The 26,000-nt window shown below is 41.9% G+C and overlaps 2 protein-coding genes across 4 annotated transcripts in view; one reads left to right on the forward strand and one right to left on the reverse strand.

Annotated features, from left to right (window-relative positions):
• si:dkey-16j16.4 (uncharacterized) overlaps nt 1-26,000 on the reverse strand; it is a 97,289-nt gene that overhangs the window by 68,102 nt on the left and 3,187 nt on the right. For all 3 annotated transcript variants that reach the window (XM_063072665.1, XM_063072649.1, XM_063072657.1), the window contains exon 2: nt 2,186-2,264. In XM_063072665.1, coding sequence (XP_062928735.1) covers nt 2,186-2,264 — 79 coding nt within the window. The remainder of the gene's footprint in view (nt 1-2,185; nt 2,265-26,000) is intronic.
• Nucleotides 21,621-23,813, forward strand: LOC134337735 (ubiquitin-ribosomal protein eS31 fusion protein-like). The gene is made up of 2 exons (XM_063032956.1): nt 21,621-21,656; nt 23,313-23,813. The coding sequence occupies exons 1-2, from the start codon at nt 21,621-21,623 to the stop codon at nt 23,811-23,813; spliced, it is 537 nt and encodes a 178-aa protein (XP_062889026.1).

Below are 26,000 nucleotides of genomic sequence, written 5' to 3' on the forward strand. Positions count from 1 at the left end.
ACACCTTATATTCCTTCTCTAACTTCCGCTAAGGCCCCACCTCCCCGTCGTACCCCATCTGTTACTTATTATTTTTGTGCACACATTCTTTCTCTCACTCTCCTTTTTCTCCCTCTGTCCCTCTGGATATACCTCTTGCCCATCCTCTGGGTCCCCCCCCCTTGTCTTTCTTCCCGGACCTCCTGTCCCATGATCCTCTCATATCCCCTTTTGCCTATCACCTGTCCAGCTCTTGGCTCTATCCCTCCCCCTTCTGTCTTCTCCTATCATTTTGGATCTCGCCCTCCCCCTCCAACTTTCTAATCTCTTACTCACTCTTCCTTCAGTTAGTCCTGACGAAGGGTCTTGGCCTGAAATGTCGACTGCACCTCTTCCTACAGGTGCTGCCTGGCCTGCTGCGTTCACCAGCAACTTCGATGTGTGTTGCTTGAATTTCCAGCATCTGCAGAATTCCTGTTGTTTGCGTTTAAACATCCTTGTAAGTCTACTCTGCACCCTTTCTATGGTTTCTATGTCCGTCCTGTAGTGAGGTGACCAGAGCTGAGCATGGTACTCCAAGTGGGGTCTGACCAGTGTCCTAAATAGCTGCAACATTACCTCTCGGCTCTTAAACTCAACCCCACGATTGATGAAGGCCAATGCACCGTATGCCTTCTTAAGCACAGAGTCAACCTGCGTAGCAGCTTTGAGTGTCCTATGGACTTGGACCCCAAGATCTCTCTGATCCTCCACACTGCCAAGAGTCTTGCCATTAATACTATATTCTGCCATCATATTTGACCTACCAAATGAACCACCTCACACTTATCTGGGTCGAACTCCATCTGCCGCTTCTCAGCCCAGTTTTGCATCCTATCAATGTCCCGCTGTAATCTCTGACAGCCCTCCACACTGTCCACAACACCTCCAACCTTTGAGTCATCAGCAAATTTACTAACCCATCCCTCCACTTCCTCATCCACAAAGAGTAGGGGTCCCAGAACAGATCCCTGAGGCACACCACTGGTCACCAGATTTCGGTATTTATGACAATAATAACCCAATTACCGATTTCGGTATTTATGACAATAATAACCCAATTACCAATTGCCATCTACAAAATGCATTGCAGTTATTCATCCAGACTACTCCAACAGCACCTTTCACCCACAACCTCTACCCCAACTATCCTGATATATCCCTGGCCTTGGGAGTTGCTCCTCGACCATGTGACGATAGAATCCACATGCCGCAATTTGACTCTAGCTTCAAAGAGCATTCAGAGATCAATGATTAAGCAAAACTCGCCAGGTGAACATCCATCCATCTCTGCAGATGCAAGATTATGTGCTGCATGGTTTCTCTTTTTGCTACAAGTTCAAGTTTACTTGTCATTCAACCACGCACATGAATATAGCCAAACAGAATAGAGTTCTGGACTAAACACACAGCATATATAATTATGATAGCGGAAAAACATGCAGTAGAAGTCCCCGAGTGTCATGGCCTGTGATTGATGGTGCATAGACGTTGTTGTGGAGCACGCAGCACTTCGTCATATTGCACAGTGCAGCCACACACCAAGGCAATCCAGCTGGTCTCCCACTGAGCGAACAGTAGAGGGCAGCACTGAGCGTGAGGGGCCAGCCTCCAACCCGGCGGCACACAGCCAATTCTGGCAGCTCCTTACTCAGCGGCTGCAGAAAAGGGTCCGATCTGCATCACAACCAAGGTCACACAGCTCCCCCATCGTCCTTCTCACCAATCAGCCAGTGAATCTGACTCGCAGTCTTCTACAATACCAACAAAAATGTCCTGCGTCACCCATCGGCGTGTGAACCGCCAAAGATGCCTTCTTCTCTGGGCCACTGAACACAGTGCGCAAAAATCCAGCTCCACCGTTACCTAGCAACTCACTGGCAGAGTGGACCTACAGTTCTTGGCGCTTGTAATATCCAGCAGAGTCGTACGATCGTGAAAAAGACATAAAGGATGAACAATTGCACTTTTGGTTGGATCCAGAGAGGTCGCTGTGTCCCAGCGCACCACCATTTTACCAGAAGCTTTGACGTGCTATGGAATGATCAGTTTGGATGGAACATAGAACTTTTGCTGCATTTCAGTACGGGCGACAAGAATAAACCAATACCAATACCTACCCCCACCTCACCTCCAGCACAGGATGGACACACACCCTGCTTCTTACCTTGGTTGATTAACACCAGTTCCCGATTCTCGCCTTCCGACCCATCGCTGGTCTCCTCATCACTTGCCGAGTACGATATCTACGGAGACAAATTTGAATCTGAGACAGATTGCCAGCGAGGACAGGAGGAATGGGCTCATGAACTATGCTTATGAACGGGATATCATTGGTCTTGCTACAGATATGGCACGTAGGCCCCACTGCAAGCAGGGTGGGCAACTCCACTTCGGTCCCATAACTTCCTGCCTCAATGCACGTTACAAAGAATATCTCCCCACTCTGGACCCTGGGAGGGGGGTCCCATCTCACCACTCTGGACACCGGGAAGGTGGGGGGGTCCAATCTTCCCACTCTGGACACCAGGGGGGTCCCATTTCCCCACACTTTCTTTTCTTTTCTTTTTAAATCTTTTTATTAATTTTCCAAAGTTATAAACAAAATAACAATGTTGATACAGAGAGATTGGAATAATCTTATTGTTAGTTAACATATACGGAAAAGATTTCAGATAACACAGGTATAATAGACTTCCAAACTCATGATGTAATTAATCATAGAGAAAAAAAGAAATAAAAAGAAAAAAAAATACAAAGAAAAACCCCAAACAGAAACAAGAACTAAATACTAAACCCAAAAAAGCAAACGAAACAAAACAAGGCTAGACCATTATCTTAAATCCAACACATTCAATAATGTCGTCAACTCCGCTCCTCTATTCATATATTTTAAGTTAATAAGAAAGATTCAATAAGGTCAAATTACATCATATGAAAATGTTGAATAAATGGTTTGCAAGTCTCTTCAAATTTAACCAAAGGGTCAAAAATATCACTTCTAATTTTTTCTAAATTTAAACATAATATAGTTTGGGAAAACCATTGGAATGCAGTAGAGGATTGGTCTCCTTCCAGTTCAATAAAATGGATCTTCTGGCTATTAAAGTAACAAAGGCAATCATCCGACAGGCTGAAGAAGATAAAAATCTATGTTCTACCATTGGCAATCCAAAAATTGTCGTAATAGGATGGGGTTGTAAATCAAAACAGAACCGTTGAGATAATATCAAAAATAACTTTCCAATATTTTTCCAAAAGAGGACAGGACCAAAACATCTGAGTTAAAAGAAGCCACCTCAGAGTGACATCTGTCACAAATAGGGTTTATATGGGAATAAAAATGGGCTAATTTATCTTTAGATCTATGGGCTCTATGCACTACTTTAAATTGTTTAGCACATATAGAGGAAGTACTGACTAACTGAAAAATTTTAACCCATTTCTCTATAGGTAGGCAAAGTTGAAGTTCCTTTTCCCATTCATTTTTAATTTTATCAGATATACCTGGCTGTAATTTCATAATTATATCATAGATAGATGCTATTAATCCCTTCTGAAGAGGATTTAAACCTAAAATTTTATCGATGATATCAATAGGGTATGAGGTCGGGAAGGTAGGCAACATGGTATTTAAAAAATTTCTTATTTGTAAATATCTAAAAAAAATGGGATCTAGGCAAATCAAATTTCTTAGATAACTGTTCAAAAGACATGAAACAGTTATCCAAAAATAAGTCACAAAAACATGTTATACCTTCGTTTTCCATATCAAAAAGGCTTGGTCCATAACCGAGGGCTGAATAAAAAAATTAGACATAATAGGGCTTGATAATATAAATTTGTTCAAACCAAAAAATTTACGAAATTGAAACCATATTCGTAATGTATGTTTAACTATTGGATTAACCATTTGTTTATTCAATTTAGATAGTACAAAAGGAAGTGAAGTTCCTAAAATGGAAGCCAAAGAGAACCCTTGTACAGAGTAGCCTTCAAGGTTTACCCAATGTGGATTTGGAATTATAAGACCATAAGACAAAGGAGCAGAAGTCGGCCATTTGGCCCATCGAGTCTGCTCCGCCATTTTATCATGAGCTGATCCATTCTCCCATTTAGTCCCACTCCCCGCCTTCTCACCATAACCTTTGATGCCCTGGCTACTCAGATACTTATCAATCTCTGCCTTAAATACACCCAATGACTTGGCCTCCACTGCTGCCCGTGGCAACAAATTCCATAGATTCACCACCCTCTGACTAAGAAAATTTCTTCGCTTTTCTGTTCTGAATGGGCACCCTTCATTCCTTAAGTCATGCCCCCCATACTCGATTCCCCCATCATGGGAAACAACTTTGCCACATCCACTCTGTCCATGCCTTTCAACATTCGAAATGTTTCTATGAGGTCTCCCCTCATTCTTCTAAACTCCAAGGAATACAGTCCAAGAGCGGACAAACGTTCCTCATATGTTAACCCTCTCATTCCCTGAATCATTCTAGTAAATCTTCTCTGTACCCTTTCCAACGTCAGCACATCCTTTCTTAAATAAGGAGACCAAAACTGCCCACAGTACTCCAAGTGAGGTCTCACCAGCGCCTTATAGAGCCTCAACATCACATCCCTGCTCCTGTACTCTATTCCTCTAGAAATGAATGCCAACATTGTATTGAATTATATTCCAATCTTGTGTCCAAAATATTAAATATCCAATATTAATTGCCCAATAATAGAATCTTAGATTAGGCAGTGCTAAACAACCATCTTTCTTGGACTTCCGTAAATATTTTTTACTTAATCTCGGATTTTTGTTCTGCCATATATAAGAGGAAATTTTAGAATTGATAGTATCAAAAAAGGATTTAGGAATAAAAATTGGTATTGTTTGAAATAAATATAAGAATTTAGGTAAAATAATCATTTTAATAGCATTAATTCGGCCAATCAGTGATAGAGACAATGGGGACCACTTAGTAATCAGTTGTTTAACCTGACTAATTAACGGTAAAAGGTTGAACTTGAATAAATCCTTATGTCTCTTCGTAATTTTAACTCCCAAAAAAGTAAAATAGTCAGTAATCACTCTGAATGGAAAACATCTATAAATGGGAACCTGCATATTTAATGGAAAAAGTTCACTCTTACCCAGATTCAATTTGTAACCAGAAAAACTACTGAACTGAGCAAGCAGAGTTAATAATGCCGGAATAGATTTCCCTGGGTTAGAAATATATAATAGTAGATCATCTGCATATGGTGATAATTTACGTGTCTCATTTCCACGGGTAATACCAAATATATTAGGGGAGTCACGAATGGCAATAGCTAGCGGTTCCAAAGCAATATCAAATAGTAGTGGACTAAGAGGACAGCCCTGCCTGGTACCATGGAATAGATGAAAAAGGGGAGATCTTTGATTATGAGTAAATACCAAAGCCAAAGGAGTAAGATGTATCAATTTAATCCAAGATATAAATATCAGACTAAAATTAAATTTCTCAAGGGTATTAAATAAATATGTCCATTCAACTCTGTCAAAGGCTTTCTCAGCGTCCAATGAAATGACACATTCTGGAATTCTGGGTGAAGGAATATAAACAATATTCATTAATCTCCTAATATTAAAAAAGTAATGATTTTTAATAAATCCACTCTGATCAGCAGAGATAATTTGAGGTAATACATCCTCCAATCTCATTGCCAATATTTTAGAAAAAATCTTAGAATCCACATTCAACAAAGACATAAGATGCACATTCAGTAGGATCCTTATCTTTTTTAAGAATTAGGGAAATAGAAGTTTGATAAAAAAGAGATTGTGGTAATTTACCTATAGATACTGCATCCCTAAAAATTCTATATAGCCAAGGAGTCAGTGTAGTAGAGAAAATTTTTTTTAAATTCTACTGTATATCCGTCTGGGCCAGGTGCTTTACCCGAGTTCATCGAAAGAATAGCATTTTTCATTTCCTCTACCGTAATAGGTCCATCTAGTTTTAAACGTTCATTAGATGATAGTTTTGGAATATTCAATTTCTTTAAGAATTCATGCATTATAGTGGAGTCATCAGGAAATTGTGATTGATATAAGGAAGTATAAAATTCTTGAAAGGATTTATTTATCTCGTCATGGTCAACCGTCAAAACGCCATCTTGTTTACAAATCTTAACAATCTGTTGCTTAACCGAGGTCGATTTCAATTGATTAGCCAATAGTTTCACAGTTTTATCACAATGTATATAGAATTGACTCTTAGTTTTGTTTAATTGACTTTCAATCGAAGATGATAGTAATAAATTATGTTCCATTTGAAATTCAACTCTCTGATTGTAAAGCTCCTGATTAGGGGATACAGTCCCATCTCCCCACTCTGGACATGGTGGGGGGTCCCATTTCCCTACTCTGGACCCCGGGGGGGGGGGGCCATCTCCCCACACATTTTAAATCTGCCAGGGTCCCATTTCTCCACTCTGGACGCTGGGAATGGGTCCCATTTCCCCACTTTGGATGCCGGGGGGAGGGTGTGGTTCCATTTCCCATGCTCCCTTTATACTCCACTTTGTGTACCAGAGAGAAAAGTGAAATAAAATTATAATGTGTAATATCCAGTAGTCTGGAAAATCTGCTGGTCTAGCACACTAAATTTGGAGGGTGCCAGATTATTGTGTCTGAGCCAAGGCCTTGGCATTGAACGTTTTCAGTGGTGTTCATCACTTCTGCAGTACAAACAGTATAGCTAGCATGTCTTTTAAATCATTTTAATCTTTTTGCAAACCTTCTAACCAAACTGCCACAGAACTATTAAAGACCCATGGACCCTCTATAATCTTTAATACCCTTCCTCACCAGAGAGTTTGGCTCAACGAGCAATGAGATCCCTCCTAAAGGAACCCCAGTGAGGCACCCACTGGCTGATAATGTCCCGACCATCTCTGCCATTCAGTGACTTCCTCCACCATCTGATAAGCGACTCACTGACAACCCAATGTTCTTCACCAAACTAGTGGCCGCCAGCCAACCAACCAGTCACTTCCTTCAAGCATTATTCAAATCTAATTAATCCAGCAGGATTGAGTTACTGCATCAAGGTTGGACCATATTGAACTGACGTGGAAGGAGGATTTCCGGCAGCCAATCTTCACCACTGGGGCCTGTGTGCTCCTGCATTGAACCAAGATGCAGACAATGGTGCCCGTTGTCCTGCTTTGAGCCCAGACGCAGATGGCAACATTTGTTGTCAAGCATTGTCCTTTCCACAAAATCAGGGGTGGTCTGGCAGCAATGAACTCACTTGCCTCCAGGTAACTGCGTTTACCCTGAAACCAATGACGCCCAAAGCCATGTGGGTTGGTAAATTGTCCCTAGTGAGGTACAGTCTGCGGGGAACGAGTGGGAATTGAGGGGACATGGAGAAGTACAGCATCCTAGAGCACCAGACCCCGGTTCAGCCCTGACCTCAGGCGCTGTCTGTGTGGAGTTTGCACGTTCTCCCTGTGGCCACATAAATTTCCTTTGGGTACTCCAGGTCTCCTGACCCCACTCACGTCCCAAAGATCTGCAGGCTGGTAGCCACTGTGTAGGTGAGTGGGAGAATCTTGGCGAGTATTGATGATAATGTGGGGAGAATGGACCAAAACAAGGATGAACATAGTATGGTGTGAATGGGCGATGCAGGCTGAGTGGGCCAAAGGGAGCATTTCCATGCCAAATGTCTATGACTCCATGACTAAATTACCTCAAAATTATTCCTTCAGACATAAGTAATTGTTGGGACATATACATTGCGAGTCCGGCGGCTGGACCTAACCACCTGGATGGCATTTCCAAGGTAAACCTTCAGTTTCTTGAACAGGTGCAATCCTTCAGGTGAAGATATTCTTGCAATATCATTAACTCAGGAGTTTCTGAATCTTGGTCCAATGGCAAACGAAGTGTAGGCAATGTCTTTCAAGCTGGAGTGCATCGTCCTGCTGGTACTCGTCCCACAGCTTTCTGGATGGAGTTGTCAGAGTTTGCAGCTGTTTCAGTTTGGTTTATCACAGGCACAGAACGTGGCCTTTAAAGCTGCAGAGCTTGTATTTCTGAATTTCCTTACACAAAGCAATACAGCACAGGTGCTTTGGCACCTTTCGGCCCACAATATTGTGCCAAACTGGTTAAAAAGTAAGCCAAAAGCCCCCAAAATTGAATGCCTCCTACCTACATAATGTCCATATCCCTCCATCTCCCTCATATTCATTTGCTTATCTAAGAGTCTCCAATGTATGCAAATACATTACCATAGCAGGCAGAGCATTGCAGCCATCTGAGTAAAAAACTTACTCCTCACGTTCTTTTTGAACCTATCCCCGCTCATCTTCAATGCACGCCCTCTGGAATTAGACATTTCTACCCTGGGAAATAGATACTCTCCGTCCACTCTACCTGTGCCTCTTGCAATCTTATAAACCTCTATCAGATCTCCCGTTTGCCTCAAGAGCTCCAGAGAGAATGACCCATGTTTACCTCGCCTCTCGTGATAACACATGCTATCTAAACCAGGCAGTACCCTGGTAAACGCCTTCTACACCCTTCCCAAATCCTCAACATCCTTCCTAGACTCACTACTCCAGATGTGGCCTAACCAGAGTTTTATAAAGTTCCAACATAACTTCTTCAGTTTTGAACTCAATGCCTCAACAAAAAAAAACAAGCATTCCATAGGCTGCTTAACCACCTTATTGACCTGTGCAGCAACTTTCAAATAACTATGAACTTGGACCCCAAGATCTCTCTGCTCAGCAACACTGTTAAATGTTAGCGGACTAATATTTGACTTCATTCACTCATTTTTTAAGATATACAACTGGATGAATCCTTTATCCTAAAGAGAATGAACTGCTCCTCTTTATATAAAATGTTCAGTTTTGGGTAGGATCTATATTAGAACATAGGACATAACAGACAGCACATTTCTGGCATCTACCACTCTCTGTGTAAAAAAAAAACTTACCCTCACATCCTCTTTGAACCTATCACCTTTCACCTTCAATGCACGCCCTCTGATATTAAATATTTCAACCCTGGGAAAAAGATACTCCCTGACTGCTCTAGCTAAGCCTCTCAAAGTTTTTTTAAACCTCTACCAGATCTCCCCTCAGCCTCCGCCACTCCTAAGAAAACGACCTAAGTTTGTCCAGTCTCTCATGATATCACATGCCCCCCGAAGCCAGACAGCCTCTGATAAACCTCTTCTGCACCCTCTCCAAAGCCTCAACATCCTTCCTATGGTGGGGCAACCAGAACTACACGCAATACCTCAGAAGGCCATTCAGCTCATTGTGTCCGTGCTGGTTCACAGAGCAATCCCATCATTTGTCTCTGTAACCTATTCTCCCCATTTCAAATTCCACCCCCACCCCAACGTTCTACCACTCGCCGACATTCTATCACTCACTAGTTTACAGTGGCCAATTAATCCATAGGCCCATACATCTTTGGGATGTGGAAAGGGACATGGAGCAAGACCATATTGCTACAAGGAGAAGGTGCAAAGCAGCGGTAGAGGTCAGGACTGAACCCAGGTCACTGACCTGTGAGGCAGCCCCAAGCCCTATTGTGATTATCTAGGAGATTATTTGAAACGTACAATCACTTAGAGAGTTCAAATCTCTGAATGAGTGAAGGAAGTCATCCTAATGTCCAGTCCAAATTTAACTTTCTGCTAATGTTAATTTGGCTGACAGGATTTAGTTTTGTCTATAAATAAATGTACTTAGCACTTTATACTTTAAGGAGATCCTGCTTTTAACAAGTAATACTGTGACCTTAAACTGATCATTATCAGCACAGGATGTGACCACTTGTTGAAACCCAGGAGCATACACGTACAACTGCACAAATACCTTAAAGCTTTTAGCACACAATGACCAGCTATATCTAGGAAAAGAACAACGCTTCTTTTCCATATAGGCTATGTCCACACCAGACCGGATAAATCCGTAACCAAAGCTTTTTCTCTGCATTTTGACCCTCCGTCCACACTGAAATGGCATTTTCCTCCCCCGAAAATGGAGATTTTCTAAAACGCCCTCCAGAGTGTGTAAATTTGAAAACGCCGATTGTGCAGAGCAGTGTGGATGGGGTAAACAGATTTTTTTTTTAAAACGCTGTCATGACGTGCCAGAACAATGGACACAGCGCAGCCTTTCACTGTTTTCTTGAATGCAACCCCCCCCCCCCATACAACCTAACAATTTCAGAACAGACGGCAATGAGACTGAAGCCGGAAGATTTAGAAATGTACTCACCAAATACTTTGACCCATAGCTTACTGAATAAATAAGTATACTCACTTTGCCCTGTTTTCTGTCCTTGCTTGCATGAAGGTGGTTTACCCATTTATGCAAGTACTTCTCTGACAATAGATGTGTAACAGCCTAATGTAACATTGTATGGAAATACAAGATAACACTGACACAGTCATGTTTTATACATTTAACAAGGTGCTTTATTAACGCAACAGCGTTAGTCAGTTTTTCAATGTTCGTCGTCAGCCGGGTCATACTGTCTGTGAACTCCCTGTCAGTTGCCTCCATATGCTCCAGTATTTGTTTAGTTTTAAGTCCTCCTGCGTGAGAGCCAACAGCAATTCCTTTTAAGTTTTTCTAGTCTGTAACTGGACAAACACGTACCAAGTATACTGATTCCTCTTCGCTTGTTCTCTGTGTGTCCTGCGCATGCCCAGTAGGAGCAGATTCGCTCAAATATCCGTCTAATGTGGATGGAGACTTTTTAAAAACGCCTGGTGTGGACGCCCATCATTTTTACACGAAACCAGCGTTTTCAAAATTATCCGGTCTAGTGTAGACATAGCCATAGACTGAGAACACAGAGGTGAACACTTCTTCTGGTTTGCATGATAAAACCTAATTATCATATCAAAAGACTGGGATTACAAAAAAAAGGTAATGCAATAGATTCTGGTTAATCGGGCCATCAGTTAATAGGGGTTGTCACTTAATTGGGACAACGCTTAAAGAACAGAAACTAATTGAGAAAATAGTTGGGATTCCCTTTGTTTAATTGGAATCGGAGATTGTTGCCAAACTGTTTCTAACTAGTGTCAATCGTGTGCACTTGTGTGGCCACACTATGCTTAGAGCAAACAGTTTTTAAATAGTGTCGGTTGCATGGGTTTCTGTTCAAAAAGCAGTGATTTTGTCACTAATAATTGGCAAGAAATAAGCAGTAAGACAACTGAGAACCGTTTTGCTCACTGTGCTTTCAAGCATTCAGGCTTGGAGCTACTAAAAACAGCCGCCAGACATCAAGGAGCGAAGAGTTTTTACATGGGATCTGCTGCGTGTGCTCGTGTTATCCATTTGAGATGACAGACACCGGTTCAAAAAACTGATTTTTGATCATTTTATTTTTAATTTTGACTTTATACAGGAAGTCAATGAAACCAGTCTATTATCTGCACTGATTTCATTCATTTACAGTCAATCAAAAGAACACAGCAAATACAAAGGATGAAGTCCTCTGTCGAAAACTCTTAGGAACTAATACAGTTCTATAATACTGTTGTGGTATTAGTAGTGTTCTATTTGTTCCGTATTTCATTTAAATGCATAATTTATTACTCAGTTAAACAGTAGTTTAACTTTGTTCTGCCTTTTAGCTATTTCCATGAAACTTTGGCTAATTGGGACAGCCGCTTAACTGGGTCAAATTGTACTGGTCCCGATGTATCCCATTTAACTGGAATCCACTGTACTTGCATATATTTAGCTTCTTTCACATCCCTTTCCAACAGCTAACAAAACACATTGAAAAAGCAGTCACCGCTGTTACATGGGAAACATAACAGCCAAATTGAGCACTGCAAGCTCCTGCTCGAGAATGCCACAATTTGAGGGCAGTGCAGTTTAACAGTTCCAGCAGCCTGGGTTCAATCCTGACCTCTGGTGCTATCTGTGTGGAGTTTTCCCTCTGAACATGTGCCCTTGCCATTTTCCTCTCGTATCCTAAGGAAGTGTGGGTTGTTGGATTAATTGGCTGACATAGGAGAGAGATGGAATCTGGGAAGAGTAGGCGAAAACGTGGGGAGAATATATATCATAGTGTCTGCCATGAGCAAGTCAATTTTTTTGGATTAGTCTTGCAATACCACATTACACAACTAACTGATTTTAGAATTCTTTTTTTAAAAAAAACATATTTTACCCTACACGATCAATTCAATGTAAGCCAGTACAGGACTGAAAAGCGAAGTAATGTTGTGGATGCTGTAACTATGAAATAAAAACAGGGAATGCCAGAGAGAGAAGCTAAGTTGCTGTTTCAGATAGCAGAGTGTCTTCAGTCCTCTGTGTTATTTTTAGTTTATAACAGTTTATGTCAGGGGTCCCCAACCTTTTGCACACCACGGACCGGCTTAATATTGACAATATTCTCCCGGACCTCGCACGCGTTCAAGTTCAACAGTGGGCTTGACAGGGAATGAGGAAAGGTGCAGCTGACTCATATCGGTTCATATCGCTAAATCATATCGTTTCCTCGGGGCCCGGTAGCACATGCTCACGGCCCGGTGCTTGGGGACCACTGGTTTACTGTATGTGATTGGCATGGTTTGTGTGAAATTAGCTGCACAGAATTTGGTTCAGCACATCAGGGCAGCCTCCCCTAATTGCCATTATCCACTCCACCTCCAAGTCCTAATTCTCTCTCCTTCATGTAGACACCAAGCCTCTCCATGAACATGTCAATTTTTTCCAGCTCAACTAATCCATATTGTAGCAAGTTAAGAGTATCGGAACATTAGAACACTAAAGCCAGATCAGTAGGCCATTATGGCTCCTTCAACCTACAATTCTGCTCAATTTTTATGACATATCTTCTCCCTCAGTTCCTTTCTTCTTGGAGTTCACTCTATCTATCTTGAACCACTCAACATCTCAAGCAGGGGCTCCCAAACTTTTTATGCCATGGACCTACCGAGCGGTCTGTGGACTCCAGGTTGGGAATCCCTGATCTACAGTAATGAATTCCAAAAAAACATAGTCACATTGCAATGAGAAAAAATTATCTCTGAATTTTAGACAATAGCCCTGAATTTCCCAGGTCTTGAAGAAAATGGGCCAAATGCAGGCAAATGGGACAAGCTCGAGAAGGTACATAGGTCAGCATGTATAACTAAGGCCGAAAGACCTGTTTCTGTGTTTTTATGATTTTATTCTCTACTCCTCAGCCATTCAGCATCTACCCTGTGAAATTCTAAATTGTTTCTGCTTCAGTGAGATCACCTCCCATTCTTCCGAAACTTGGGAACATGTCCCTCCAATTCTCCTCACAGAGGAGAAGTCTCATTTCAGGAATCAGTTTAGTCTATCCTCAATGCACATCATAGTCCAATACAATGTATGAGACCATTTGATCCATCAAGTCCGTGCCAGCTCACAGAGAAATCCCATTCCCCTACTAATTTCCTCCAAAGCATTTTCAGGTAACAGATCAAAACTCTAAATGGCTTTGCAAATGTTAGGTCAAAAACTTATGGCTATTATATCCACAATAACAGTCAACATGTAATTTTCCTCTCTATTTTACCTTTGTATGTTATAGATCAGAGCATTGAGTATAGGAGTTGGGATGTAATGTTGAAATTGTACAAGGCATTGGTAAGGCCAAATTTGGAGTATTGTGTACAGTTCTGGTCACTGAATTATAGGAAAGATGTCAACAAAATAGAGAGAGTACAGAGAAGATTTACTAGAATGTTACCTGGGTTTCATCTCCTAAGTTACAGAGAAAAGTTGAACAAGTTGGGTCTTTATTCTTTGGAGCATAGAAGGTTGAGGGGGGACTTGATAGAGGTATTTAAAATTATGAGGGGGATAGATAGAGTTGACGGGGATAGATAGAGTTGACATGGATAGGCTTTTTCCATTGAGAGTGGGGGAGATTCAAACAAGAGGACATGAGTTGAGAGTTAAAGGGCAAAAGTTTAGGGGTAACATGAGGGGGAACTTCTTTACTCAGAGAGTGGTAGCTGTGTGGAACGAGCTTCCAGCAGAAGTGGTTGAGGCAGGTTCGATGTTGTCAGTTAAAGTTAAATTGGACAGCTATATGGACTGGAAAGGAATGGAGGGTTATGGGCTGAGTGCAGGTCAGTGGGACTAGGTGAGTGTAAGAGTTCAGCACAGACTAGAAGGGCTGGGATGGCCTGTTTCCGTGCAGTAATTGTTATATGGTTATATGATTATATCAGTTTTCTGGTAATGTGTACAAGCATATGCTGTAATCTCTGAGAGTTAAAAACAAACTCTCATTCTTCTAAGAAAGTGGACAATTCACATTTCCACACATCCTCTGACAGCCCATTCACTTGGGACTCTTTGCATCCTCCTCATGGATTACTTCACCACGAACACAAACTCCCATTTGAATTTGCATATCTCAGTACACCTCCACAGCAGTCTTCCCTGACTAAAAAACTCAACTTAAATTCCTTGCTTAAAGTGACTGTGGCAATCATTTCTATCTTGTGAACTGTCGTACATAGCTGAGAAGTGTTATGTTTTGGTATTTTTAGTTTGTTTACAGAATGCGAGTCTGATCTGCGAGGGAAGTGTTTACTGCCCTTGTTATATCAGAGTGCTTCACACAGAGAGGTAGTGGTAATCACTCTAGTCTGGATATTAGCCGGGACCAATATGTCTGAAGGTTCCTTTCCCTCAAAGTCGTCAACAAAACAACTGCATTTGGGTGGCACTGTAACGTAGTGGTCAGCACACTTTACAGTACCACCGACCAGGGTTCAATTCCCGCCGCTGCCTGTAAGGAGTTTGTACGTTCTCCCCGTGACCGTGTGGGTTTCCTCGAGTGCTCCGGTTTCCTCCCACAGTCCAAAGACATACCAGTTAGTAGGCTAGTTAGTCACTGTAAATTTTCCAATGATTCGGTTTGGGTTAAATTGGGGGTTGCGAGGTGCCATGGCTCAAAGGGCCAGAAGGACTGTATCTCAATAAATAAATAAACTGTCTTCCTAGCAAATTGTTTTATTCCTTGAACTTACAAAAGCAATTAAAATTCTTATCATGTTGGCACCCATTGTAGCATTTAGCCAGAACTCTGGACTGCTGGACCAGTTTGTCCAGTGTTTTCTTGTCTAATAATCAGGGTTATGAGTAATTTCACACAATATTGCATGCATTAATGAAGACACAAGAGACTACAGATGCGGGAATCCGGAGCCACAGGCAATCCGCTAGAAGATCTCAGTGGGTTGAGCAGCAGCTTGACTTGCTGAAGTTCTTCCAGCAGATTGTTTGCTGCATGCATTACGAATCTGGCTGTGCAACAAGAACGGCAGCTTCTTTATAACCGCTAATATCACAGCTGCAAATTCTCCATCGGGTTTAATCTTAGGCTCAGATCATCACCTCTCAGAATCAACGAGCAGTACATACTTCTATGCTATATTTTTGTACAGAATGAAACAAATGTTATTAGGGAGGTCAAGGTATCCCGAAATAGTTCTGCAAGAACTCCATCAAACCCTATGCACTTAATAGGTGAAAATCCCTGCCACTGGGAATGTTGGGATAATTTGCTTCCATTAGCTCTGTTTTCTCTTAATTTACAGATAGGAGTTCATAGAGTTATACAACACAGAAATAGAAAATGCATACAAATTCCATACCACTTCTTCTTGTAAGCAGACTAAATTCAAAAAATTTAAATCGAGGAAGATGGCATGAAGGATAAAAGAAACATTTTACAAATGAGATTAAAAACTGAAAAATGCTGTAAAAATCAGTTGGTCAGGCAACTGTTGCGGCAAATTGAAGCCCTTTGACCCGAAACATCAACCCTTTTTCTCTCTCCACAGATGGTGCCCAACTTGCTGAGTGTTTTCAACATTCTCTGATTTTATTTCAGATTTCCATCATCTGTAAATTTATTGCCCCCAATAATGGTACCAGCCGATATTACAAATACCAAGATAAAAATAAGTACTAGAAGCACTGTGGAATAACATAGAACAGTACATAACAAGCCCTTCAGCCCACTAATTAAACTTATGACTTCTAATTATTCCATTCTCTCTTCCCTGTACATTGACCATATCCCTCCCTTCTCTGCATATTCATTTGCCCAAGAGTCTCTCATATATTCCTATGCTATCTGCCTCCTCCACCATCCCTGGCAGTGCATTCCAGTCTCCCACATCCTCCATGTAAAAATCTTGCCCAACATATCTCCTTTGTACTTTCCCCTCCCACCTTAAATACATTAGACTTTGGTTACCTAGGACACATTGGGACCAGTACATTTTAGTCCAATTAAGCGGCTGTCCCAATTGACCAAGGTTTCATGGAATTAGTTAAAAAGGTATAAAAAAGACAAATGTTACCATTTAACTGAATAACAAATTATGTATTTAAATGAAATATGGAACAAATTAGAACATTACCAATTCTCCTATAGTACTACAACACTATGTATTAATCCCTAAAAGATATTGACAGAGGAATTCATCCAATGTATGCTGCTGTTTATGAAGTGTCGAGGGAAGGGTAGCACCTCTGGTGAAGGGACTTGTCATGTCCATTCTGGGGCCACTCACTCACCTTTGGTCCCCACCGCGCATTCAACTCTCACCTGTGCCTCCCACACAGGTATCACTGTCATTATCGGATACAATGGACAACCAGCATTGCCGTATTCTTTTGATTGACTGTAAATTAGCACAAACATCCGGTGCAGATATTGGTCTGCCTTCATACAATGCCTTTGATGACTGCAACCTCCAAATCTTCACTTTCATTGTAACATCCAAGTTGACTGTCGATAGCTTCAAATTCTTCATAGTAGTTAACTTGTTGAAGTCGAGAAGTTGTTTCTGTTGTGTCTGTGCACAACTACATATCTATTAAATAAAAGCACGCAAGTAGGCGATGGCTTTAGCTGGTGTATTAGAGAGGGGGAGGGGGGAGAGCGGGGAAAGACAACAATGCACATGTATAGACAACAGCGCATGCACAGACAACAGATCAATACCTAGTGCTAAGTGGCAGGTCATTGCTCTAAAAGAAATAGATTCATATATTAGAGTTTCGTTTCAACTCCTGCAATTTCTGGCATCTCCAAGTCTGAATGCTTGAAACAGCGGTGGACAGAACAATTCTAAATTGTCTTACTGTTTATTTCTTGCCAAGTACCAGTGATAAAAATAACTGCGTTTTGAACACAAACACACGTGACTGACCCTACTTAAAAACTGTTTGACTGAAGCATGGTGCGGCGTGTCACAATTTCACACAACTGATCCAGTCAGAAACTCTTCAGCAGCAGTCTCCTGTCCCAATTAAGCAGCATATTGTCCAAAATAAACGAAGGGAATCCCAGCCGCTATTTTATTGATTAGTGTTTGTACTTTAAGGGTTGTCCTGAACAAGTGGCTGCCCTGAATAACTGATGGACCAATTAACCAGAATCTACTGTACATGCACTCTAGTACTAAACATTTCATTCCTGGGAAAAAGATACTGGCCATCTAATCTCTATCTATGCCCTGCATAATTTTATAAACCCCTATCAAATCTCCCCTCAGCCTCTGCTCCTTTAGAGATAACAGCCCCAGTGTGTCCAACCTCTCCTTGCTGGAAACTAGATTGGTAAAGCAATAGGCCTGGGCGTGGTAAGCTGAAGAGCCCCTTTAGGCTCTGACAATTCAGCTGGTAAGGGTGAAGACATTTCCAGTGTTTAGTTACCATCCATTTATCTACTCTCATGATGCATGAAACAGGAACACTGTGTTCCTTCAACCCATTTCCCATCCCCTCCCAATAAAGTTACTGTGTGTTGTTGCGAAACAGCATCCCAGGAAGCCATTGTGATCTTCAACATGAATATTTGTAGCTTCCAATATCATGAGGAAGAAGAGATGACACGATCTGGGCAACAGAGACAAATCTTGCTCCAATCCAGCTCTCTGTCTATGTGCAAAAGGACAATTGACACTACTTCAACCACATAGTACTGACTTTGTCACCATAGGTGACACTGAAGCCATTCATAGACTCACAGAGCTATGCAGCACAGAAGTAGGACGGTCAGCCCAACCTGACCACGTAGACCAAGCTTCCTTTCTGAACTAGTCCTTTTTGGCCCAACTCCCTTGAAACTTTTCTTACCCATACTCGTGTCCAAATGCCCTAATGATACCTACCTGTAGCAGCTCGTTCCATATACACATTGTGTGAAAAACTTGCTCCCGAGTTCACTTTAAATCCTTCCCCTCTCACCTTAAAGGTGGATGAATTGAAAGTGCAGATTGTTATTAATGATTATGATATAGTTGGGATCACAGAGACATGGCTCCAGGGTGACCAAGGATGGGAGCTCAACGTTCAGGGATATTCAATATTCAGGAGGGATAGACATGAAGGAAGGGGAGGTGGGGTGGCGTTGCTGGTTAAAGAAGAGATTAACGCAATAGAAAGGAAGGACATAAGCCGGGAAGATGTGGAATCGATATGGGTAGAGCTGCGTAACACTAAGGGGCAGAAGACGCTGGTGGGAGTTGTGCACCTTGAATAATTACTTTGGTTCTGTCTTCACTAAGGAGGACATAAATAATCTTCCAGAAATAGTAGGGGACAGAGGGTCCAGTGAGATGGATGAACTGTGCGAAATACATGTTAGTAGGGAAGTGGTGTTAGGTAAATTGAAGGGATTGAAGGCAGATAAATCCCCAGGGCCAGATGGTCTGCATCCTAGAGTGCTTAAGGAAGTAGCCCAAGAAATAGTGGATGCATTAGTGATAATTTTTCAAAACTCGTTAGATTCTGGGCTAGTTCCTGAGGATTAGAGGGTGGCTAATGTAACCCCACTTTTTAAAAAAGGAGGGAGAGAGAAACCGGGGAATTATAGACCGGTTAGCCTAACGTCGGTGGTGGGGAAACTGCTGGAGTCAGTTATCAAAGATGTGATAACAGCACATTTGGAAAGCAGTGAAATCATCGGACAAAGTCAGCATGGATTTGTGAAAGGAAAATCATGTCTGACGAATCTCATAGAATTTTTTGAGGATGTAACTAGTAGAGTGGATAGGGGAGAACCAGTGGATGTGGTATATTTGGATTTTCAAAAGGCTTTTGACAAGGTCCCACACAAGAGATTAGTGTGCAAACTTAAAGCACATGGTATTGGGGGTAAGGTATTGATGTGGATGGAGAATTGGTTAGCAGACAGGAAGCAAAGAGTGGGAATAAACGGGACCTTTTCAGAATGGCAGGCGGTGACTAGTGGGGTACCGCAAGGCTCAGTGCTGGGACCCCAGTTGTTTACAATATATATTAATGACTTGGATGAGGGAATTAAATGCAGCATCTCCAAGTTTGCGGATGACACGAAGCTGGGTGGCAGTGTTAGCTGTGAGGAGGATGCTAAGAGGATGCTGGGTGACTTGGATAGGTTGGGTGAGTGGGCAAATTCATGGCAGATGCAATTTAATGTGGATAAATGTGAAGTTATCCACTTTGGTGGCAAAAATAGGAAAACAGATTATTATCTGAATGGTGGCCAATTAGGAAAAGGGGAGGTGCAACGAGACCTGGGTGTCATTATACACCAGTCATTGAAAGTGGGCATGCAGGTACAGCAGGCGGTGAAAAAGGCGAATGGTATGCTGGCATTTATAGCGAGAGGATTCGTGTACAGGAGCAGGGAGGTACTACTGCAGTTGTACAAGGCCTTGGTGAAACCACACCTGGAGTATTGTGTGCAGTTTTGGTCCCCTAATCTAAGGAAAGACATCCTTGCCATAGAGGGAGTACAAAGAAGGTTCACCAGATTGATTCCTGGGATGGCAGGACTTTCATATGAAGAAAGACTGGATGAACTGGGCTTGTACTTGTTGGAATTTAGAAGATTGAGGGGGAATCTGATTGAAACGTATAAAATCCTAAAGGGATTGGACAGGCTAGATGCAGGAAGGTTGTTCCCGATGTTGGGGAAGTCCAGAACAAGGGGCCACAGTTTGAGGATAAAGGGGAAGCCTTTTAGGACCGAGATTAGGAAAAACTTCTTCACACAGAGAGTGGTGAATCTGTGGAATTCTCTGTCACAGGAAACAGTTGAGGCCAGTTCATTGACTATATTTAAGAGGGAGTTAGATATGGCCCTTGTGGCTACGGGGATCAGGGGGTATGGAGGGAAGGCTGGGGCGGGGTTCTGAATTGGATGATCAGCCATGATCATAATAAATGGCGGTGCAGGCTCGAAGGGCCAAATGGCCTACTCCTGCACCTATTTTCTATGTTTCTATGTAAAGTTACACTTCCTAGTTACAGACACCTAGGCCCATCCGGACAAGTTCTTTTAAAAAATGCTTAAGAGTTGTCGGCGCCTGGAACACAATGTCAATGGTAGCAGTGGAAGTAGATACAATAGTGGTATTCAAAAGGTTTTTAGAAAGACAGAGGAATATGCAAGGAATGGTGGGCTGTGGATTACGAGCAGGTGAAAGAGATTACTTTGTAGTGGTGTGAAGGTCATATGGTCCCGTGCTGCACTGTTCTAAATTCTATATTCCATGTTCTGGCAGCCACAGTAGTTAAGAGGAAGATTGTGCTGGTTTATACAACGCATTGCTGCTTCACACACTATTATCAAGTACCATTCTCAGAATGACAAACGCTAATCCACTGTCCATTGATCCAGCATTGTAACATTAGCATCATCCAGGATAAATCCAACAGAAATATAATCCTTCACACTCACTTAAGCTCTTCCAAGCTGTTCTATGACTATAATAAAATAATATGTCATGTTACTACAGGCAGCCACTGTGTACAAGAGCTGATCCCTGTGTAAAATTATAGTTTGGAATTACAGGGCGGGGGGAAAAAAAAAGAGGTGAGGATGGGAGAGTGGAAAATAACATCTGGCCAATGTTCCTCCTAACATGTAACGAGATCCAAGTTTTCAGTTGCTTTTTTTTGTGAGGAGAGAGAAGCAAAAACATTTTATATTTACATGCTGCCCTCAAGATGGAAAAATACAGCAGTGTTCTGCAGAGTTGTTTCAGCAAGTTAGGACAGATCATTAAAGTACCAACACAGGCAAATATAGCCTTGAAAAAAAATAGGAGGAAAGGGAGATAGAGGGATTTAAGGAGGGAATTCCAGAGATTATAGTCGTGGCAGTTTAAAACATATTTGTTAATGCTGGGGAGATTAACTCTGAAGATAATCAAGCAAGAAGAAAGAGGAGCCCAGATTTCTTAAAGCGTTACAGGGCTGGGAGAGATTACAGAAATAGGGAGGATTTCAAAACTAAAGCAAACATTTTTAAATAAAGACAGTGCTTAATTAGGAGTCAATGTAGGTCAGCAAACACAAAAGTGATGGGTGAATGAGGTTTGAGGGGGCTTGCTGGATGTTCTTCAATTAACAGCCCTGTCAATTTAGCTGGAGCCTAATCTGTGGAGACTCAGGGGGGATTACCTTTATTATGACACAGGAGGAGGCAACTGTGAAGAGATGCATTTTGCAAGGTCAAATCAAGGTTCAACACATACAGTAAATGTTAGGGCCCCTCAAAAGTACTGATGAACAGAGGATTCATCCACAGGTCCCTGAAAAAGGTAGCTGAGGTGGATAAGAAATATGGGATGCTTGCCTTCGTCAGCCACGGCAAAGATGATAAGAGAGGGAACATCACATAGCAATTTTATAAAATATTGGTTAAGCCACAGCTGTGTACAATTCTGGTCACCACCATTATAGGTGCTGGAGAGGATGCAGAGGAGATTCATCAGGATGTGGCCTAGGATGGATAGTTTCATAATGAGGAGAGACCCTGTAGGCTAGGGACGTTTTCCTTGGAGCAGAGGAGGGTGGAGGGTGACCTAACAGAGGCATATAAAATAGTGGAGTCACAACACGACAGATGTTGAAATCTGAAACATAAAACAAACTGTTGGAGGAATGCAAGTGGTTCAAGCAGCATTAGTGGAAAGAACTTAACAGTTGACATTTTGGGTTGGCATCCTGCATTAGGACAACAAAATTGTGACAGGTGTAGATAGGATAAATGGTAAGGATCTTTTGAAACAAGAGGCCATTGGCATAAGGTGAAAGGTAGGAAGTTTGGAGTGGGACTTCTTTTCACTCAGAGGGTGATTGGCAACTAGAACTCATTGCCTGACGAGGTGTTTCAGATGGGTATCCTCACAGCACTTCAAAAAATATCTAGATGAGCATTTCATCATGTCACCAAGGTCTAGAGGTCTAAGGAGCAAATGCAAGGAAATGGAACTAGTACAGATAGTTCAAATGATTGACATTTACCCAGTGGTGTAAGGCTGTACAGTTATGCATGAGCCTATTAGGCCAATCAAGCCTATGCTAGCCCTCAACTTGCATTCATTTCTAATCGCCCCATTACAAGACTATAAGACATAGGAGCAGAATTAGGCCATTTGGCCCATTGAGTCTGCTCCACCATTTCATCATGGCTGATCCATTTCCCAGTCAGCCCAAATCTCCTGCCTTCCCCATCCGCGCCCCCCCCCCCATATCCCTTCATCCCCTGACCAATCAGGAACCTTTCAACCTCTGCCTTACATATACCCAATAACTTGGCCTCTACAGCTGCCTATAGTAATGAATTCCATAGACTCACCTCTGGCTAATAAAATTCCTCCTCATCGCCATTCTAAATGGATATCCCTCTATTCAGAGGCTGCGTCCTCTGGTCTTAGACTCCCCCATCATAGGAAACATCCTCTCCATATCCACTCTATCAAGGCCTTTTAACATTCAATAAGTTTCAATGAGATCCCCCCTCATTCTTCTGAATTCCAGTGAGTAGAGGCCCAGAGCCTTCCAATACCATTGACGACAAGGTTGGTTAAATTTTTGCATTGTACAGTAATTAAAGGTTATGGGGAAAAGGCAGGTAGGTGGAGATGAGTCCATGGCCAGGTCAGCCATGATCTTATTGACTGGAGGAGCTGACTCGATGGGCCAGATGGCCTACTCCTGCTCCTATTTCTTATATTTTTCTGTTCTTATTAACACTCCTTATATGATAAGCCTTTCAATCTCAGAATCACTTTCGTGAACCTCCATTAAACCCTCTCCAATGTCAGCACATCCTTTCTAAGATAAGGCACCCAAAACTGCTCACAATACTCTGAGTGATGCCTCACCATTATAAGAGGGATGTAGAGATTATGGAGAGGGCATCGAAGAGGTTTACCGGGATGCTGCCTGGATTAGAGATAAATGTGCTTTAGGGAGAGATTGATGGTGGTGGATTGACTTTCAAAATACAGATCTTTGTAAAAACGCTAACGGGGAAAACGAAATCCCTCAAGGTTGAACCCTCAGATACAACTGAAAATGTTAATGCTACGATTCAGGACAAGGAAGGTATTCCTCCTGATCAACAGCGACTGATCTTCGCAGGGAAACAATTGGAGGATGGCTGTACTCTTTCTGATAATATCCAGAAGGAATCAACTCTACTCCTTGTGTTGAGACAGTATGGTGGCATGAAGAAGAGAAAGAAGAGGTCATACACCACCCCAAAGAAGAACCAGCATAAGAGGAAGGTGGTTAAACTTACTGTCCTTAAATGCTACAAGGTTGATGAATATAGGAAAATCTACCCTCTATGCCGTGAATGTCCCTCAGAGGAATGTGGTGCCGGTGTGTTCATGGTCAGCCACTTCAACAGGCAATATTGTGGAAAGTGCTATTTAACACTTTGCTGCAACAAGGCTGAAGATGCATAATTGTATTCATTTTGGTAATGATAGAAAATGTTTTTTTAAAAAAGGGAGAGGTGAACATACTTGTGTTGTTTCCTCTGGAGGACAGAGACTCAGGCGAGACCTGATAGAAGTTGATTAAGATTACAAAAGGCATACATAGAGCAGACAACTTGTAACTTTTTCCCAGCACCAAAATGCAGAATACTAGAGGGCATGCATTTAAGGAGAGAGGGTTAAGTGCAAAGGAGATATGCGGGGAAATTTTTTTTTAAACAAAGAGTGGTGGGTACGTGCATTATGCTGCCAAGGGTGGTAGTGAAGGCAAATATGATTGAGGCTTTTAAGAGGCTCTTGAATAGGAATATGACGATGCAGAGAATGGAGGGCTATGGACCTTGTGTAGGCAGAAAGGACTAGTTTAACTAGATACTTAATTACTCATTTAATTAGTTCAGCACAATATCATGGGTCAAAGGACCTGGTCCTGTGCTGTATAATTCAAAGAAATGACTAATTGAAACCTCCTAATTTTCTTGCAGAACTATTCTGACAGAAGACCTTCAACCTGAGACGTTGCCTCTGTTTCTCTTGCTACACGTGTGACCTGATCTACTGAGTGTTTTCGACATTCTTGTCTTTTACTGTCACACAAGATGTATGCAACTGAGAGTCTGATGGGCAGCAGAAACTTGATGGGCCAAAGGGTCTGTTTCTGTGCTGTACGTATCTATACTCTGTGATCCAGCCTGGTCACTACACTGTCCTGGAGATTGCATGTTAATTCCAGGCAACACCAGGACAATGCTGGAGGACTACGAACTCAATGCTATTCAACGGGCCAAAACCCAAATCATGATATAGCTGTTCATTAAGTCTCTGCACAAGCACTGCATCTTAAAATCTGCTGCCTTGCCAGCTCATTCATTCTGTCTGAGACACTGGGCGATGCAAATCATGGTGACTGACCATATTCAGCAGAGCACTTGCAACATTGTAGAATTAACAGCAAACATTATGTCCCTTTATAAAAATAATTAAGCAATGTAATACAGTATGAATAGCAATAGGCCACTGATAAACTGCTTAAAAAGGTTAGACTTATATTAGACCTCAAACAGTACAGCCAACCAAGCTAATCTCTTCTGCCTATACTCTGTAGTGTTTAGAAGAACAAAGGATGAGAATTCTGAAAATTGAAACAATCCTCAGAAGGCTTGACAATTCCACTAGTGGGAGAACTGCATCTAAGGGACTTGGTTACAAGATGGAGACACAAGAGTCTGCAGATGCTGGAATCTGGTGCAATGAACAAGCCGTTGGAAGATCTCAATTGATCAGGGTAGCATCTGGGAGGCAAAGGGTAGTCAACAATTCAGGCTGAGTCCCTGCATCGCAGCTGAGTGCAGAGGGGAGAAAGTCAGTGCAAGGAGGTGAAGGACAGGGGCTGATAGGTGGGTCCAAAAAAAAGTGAGGTAAGATGGGCAGATGAGGAAGGGGATTGGTGGAACTGGGAGATTGCAGGTCAATGTAAGGAACGGTCATTTAAAACTGAGCTACATAGGAACTGTTCACAGAAGATAGTGAATCTCTGGTATTCTCTACCACAAAAGATTGTGCAGGTTGGAACATGACTGGGGAGCTCATTTAAACAGAAGATTTTTTTTTGTAAGATCAGGGTATTGAGAATGATGGACAATTGACACAGAAGACAGCCAAGGCCATGATCATACTGAATGGTGCAGCAGGCCTGAGGGGTCATGGCCTACTCCTGCTTCCACTGGAAAAGTCATAAGTCAAATTCAAATTTATTGTCATTTGCACAAATACATGTATGCACAGGTGCAATGAAATACTCACTTGGAGTAGCATCACAGGCACAAAGCATCAGATAATCAGCATTCACAAGATAAACATAAATTACACACAATTTTATAAGAAAGTTCAGTTAGAACCCAAAGGTTTACACTTTAGGGCAAAATGGTGCTAAATTGTAGTGATTAAAGTTGTGATGGCTGTTTCAAAACCAAACTGCCCAATTACAAACTTCCCCTCTTCAGTAAATTTCCTCCTTTGTCATGGATAATCCAAGTTTCCTTTTCAAGGTCAGATGTTATTCCCTTCATCTGTTCCTGATAACGAAATGGGAAACACAGGTAAAGCAGCAAATCCTTTCTAAACTCTCACAGGTGGCCCTTGGATGCATACATT

Source organism: Mobula hypostoma, chromosome 2, assembly GCF_963921235.1.
Source record: "Mobula hypostoma chromosome 2, sMobHyp1.1, whole genome shotgun sequence".
Taxonomy (NCBI): Eukaryota; Metazoa; Chordata; class Chondrichthyes; order Myliobatiformes; family Myliobatidae; genus Mobula; species Mobula hypostoma.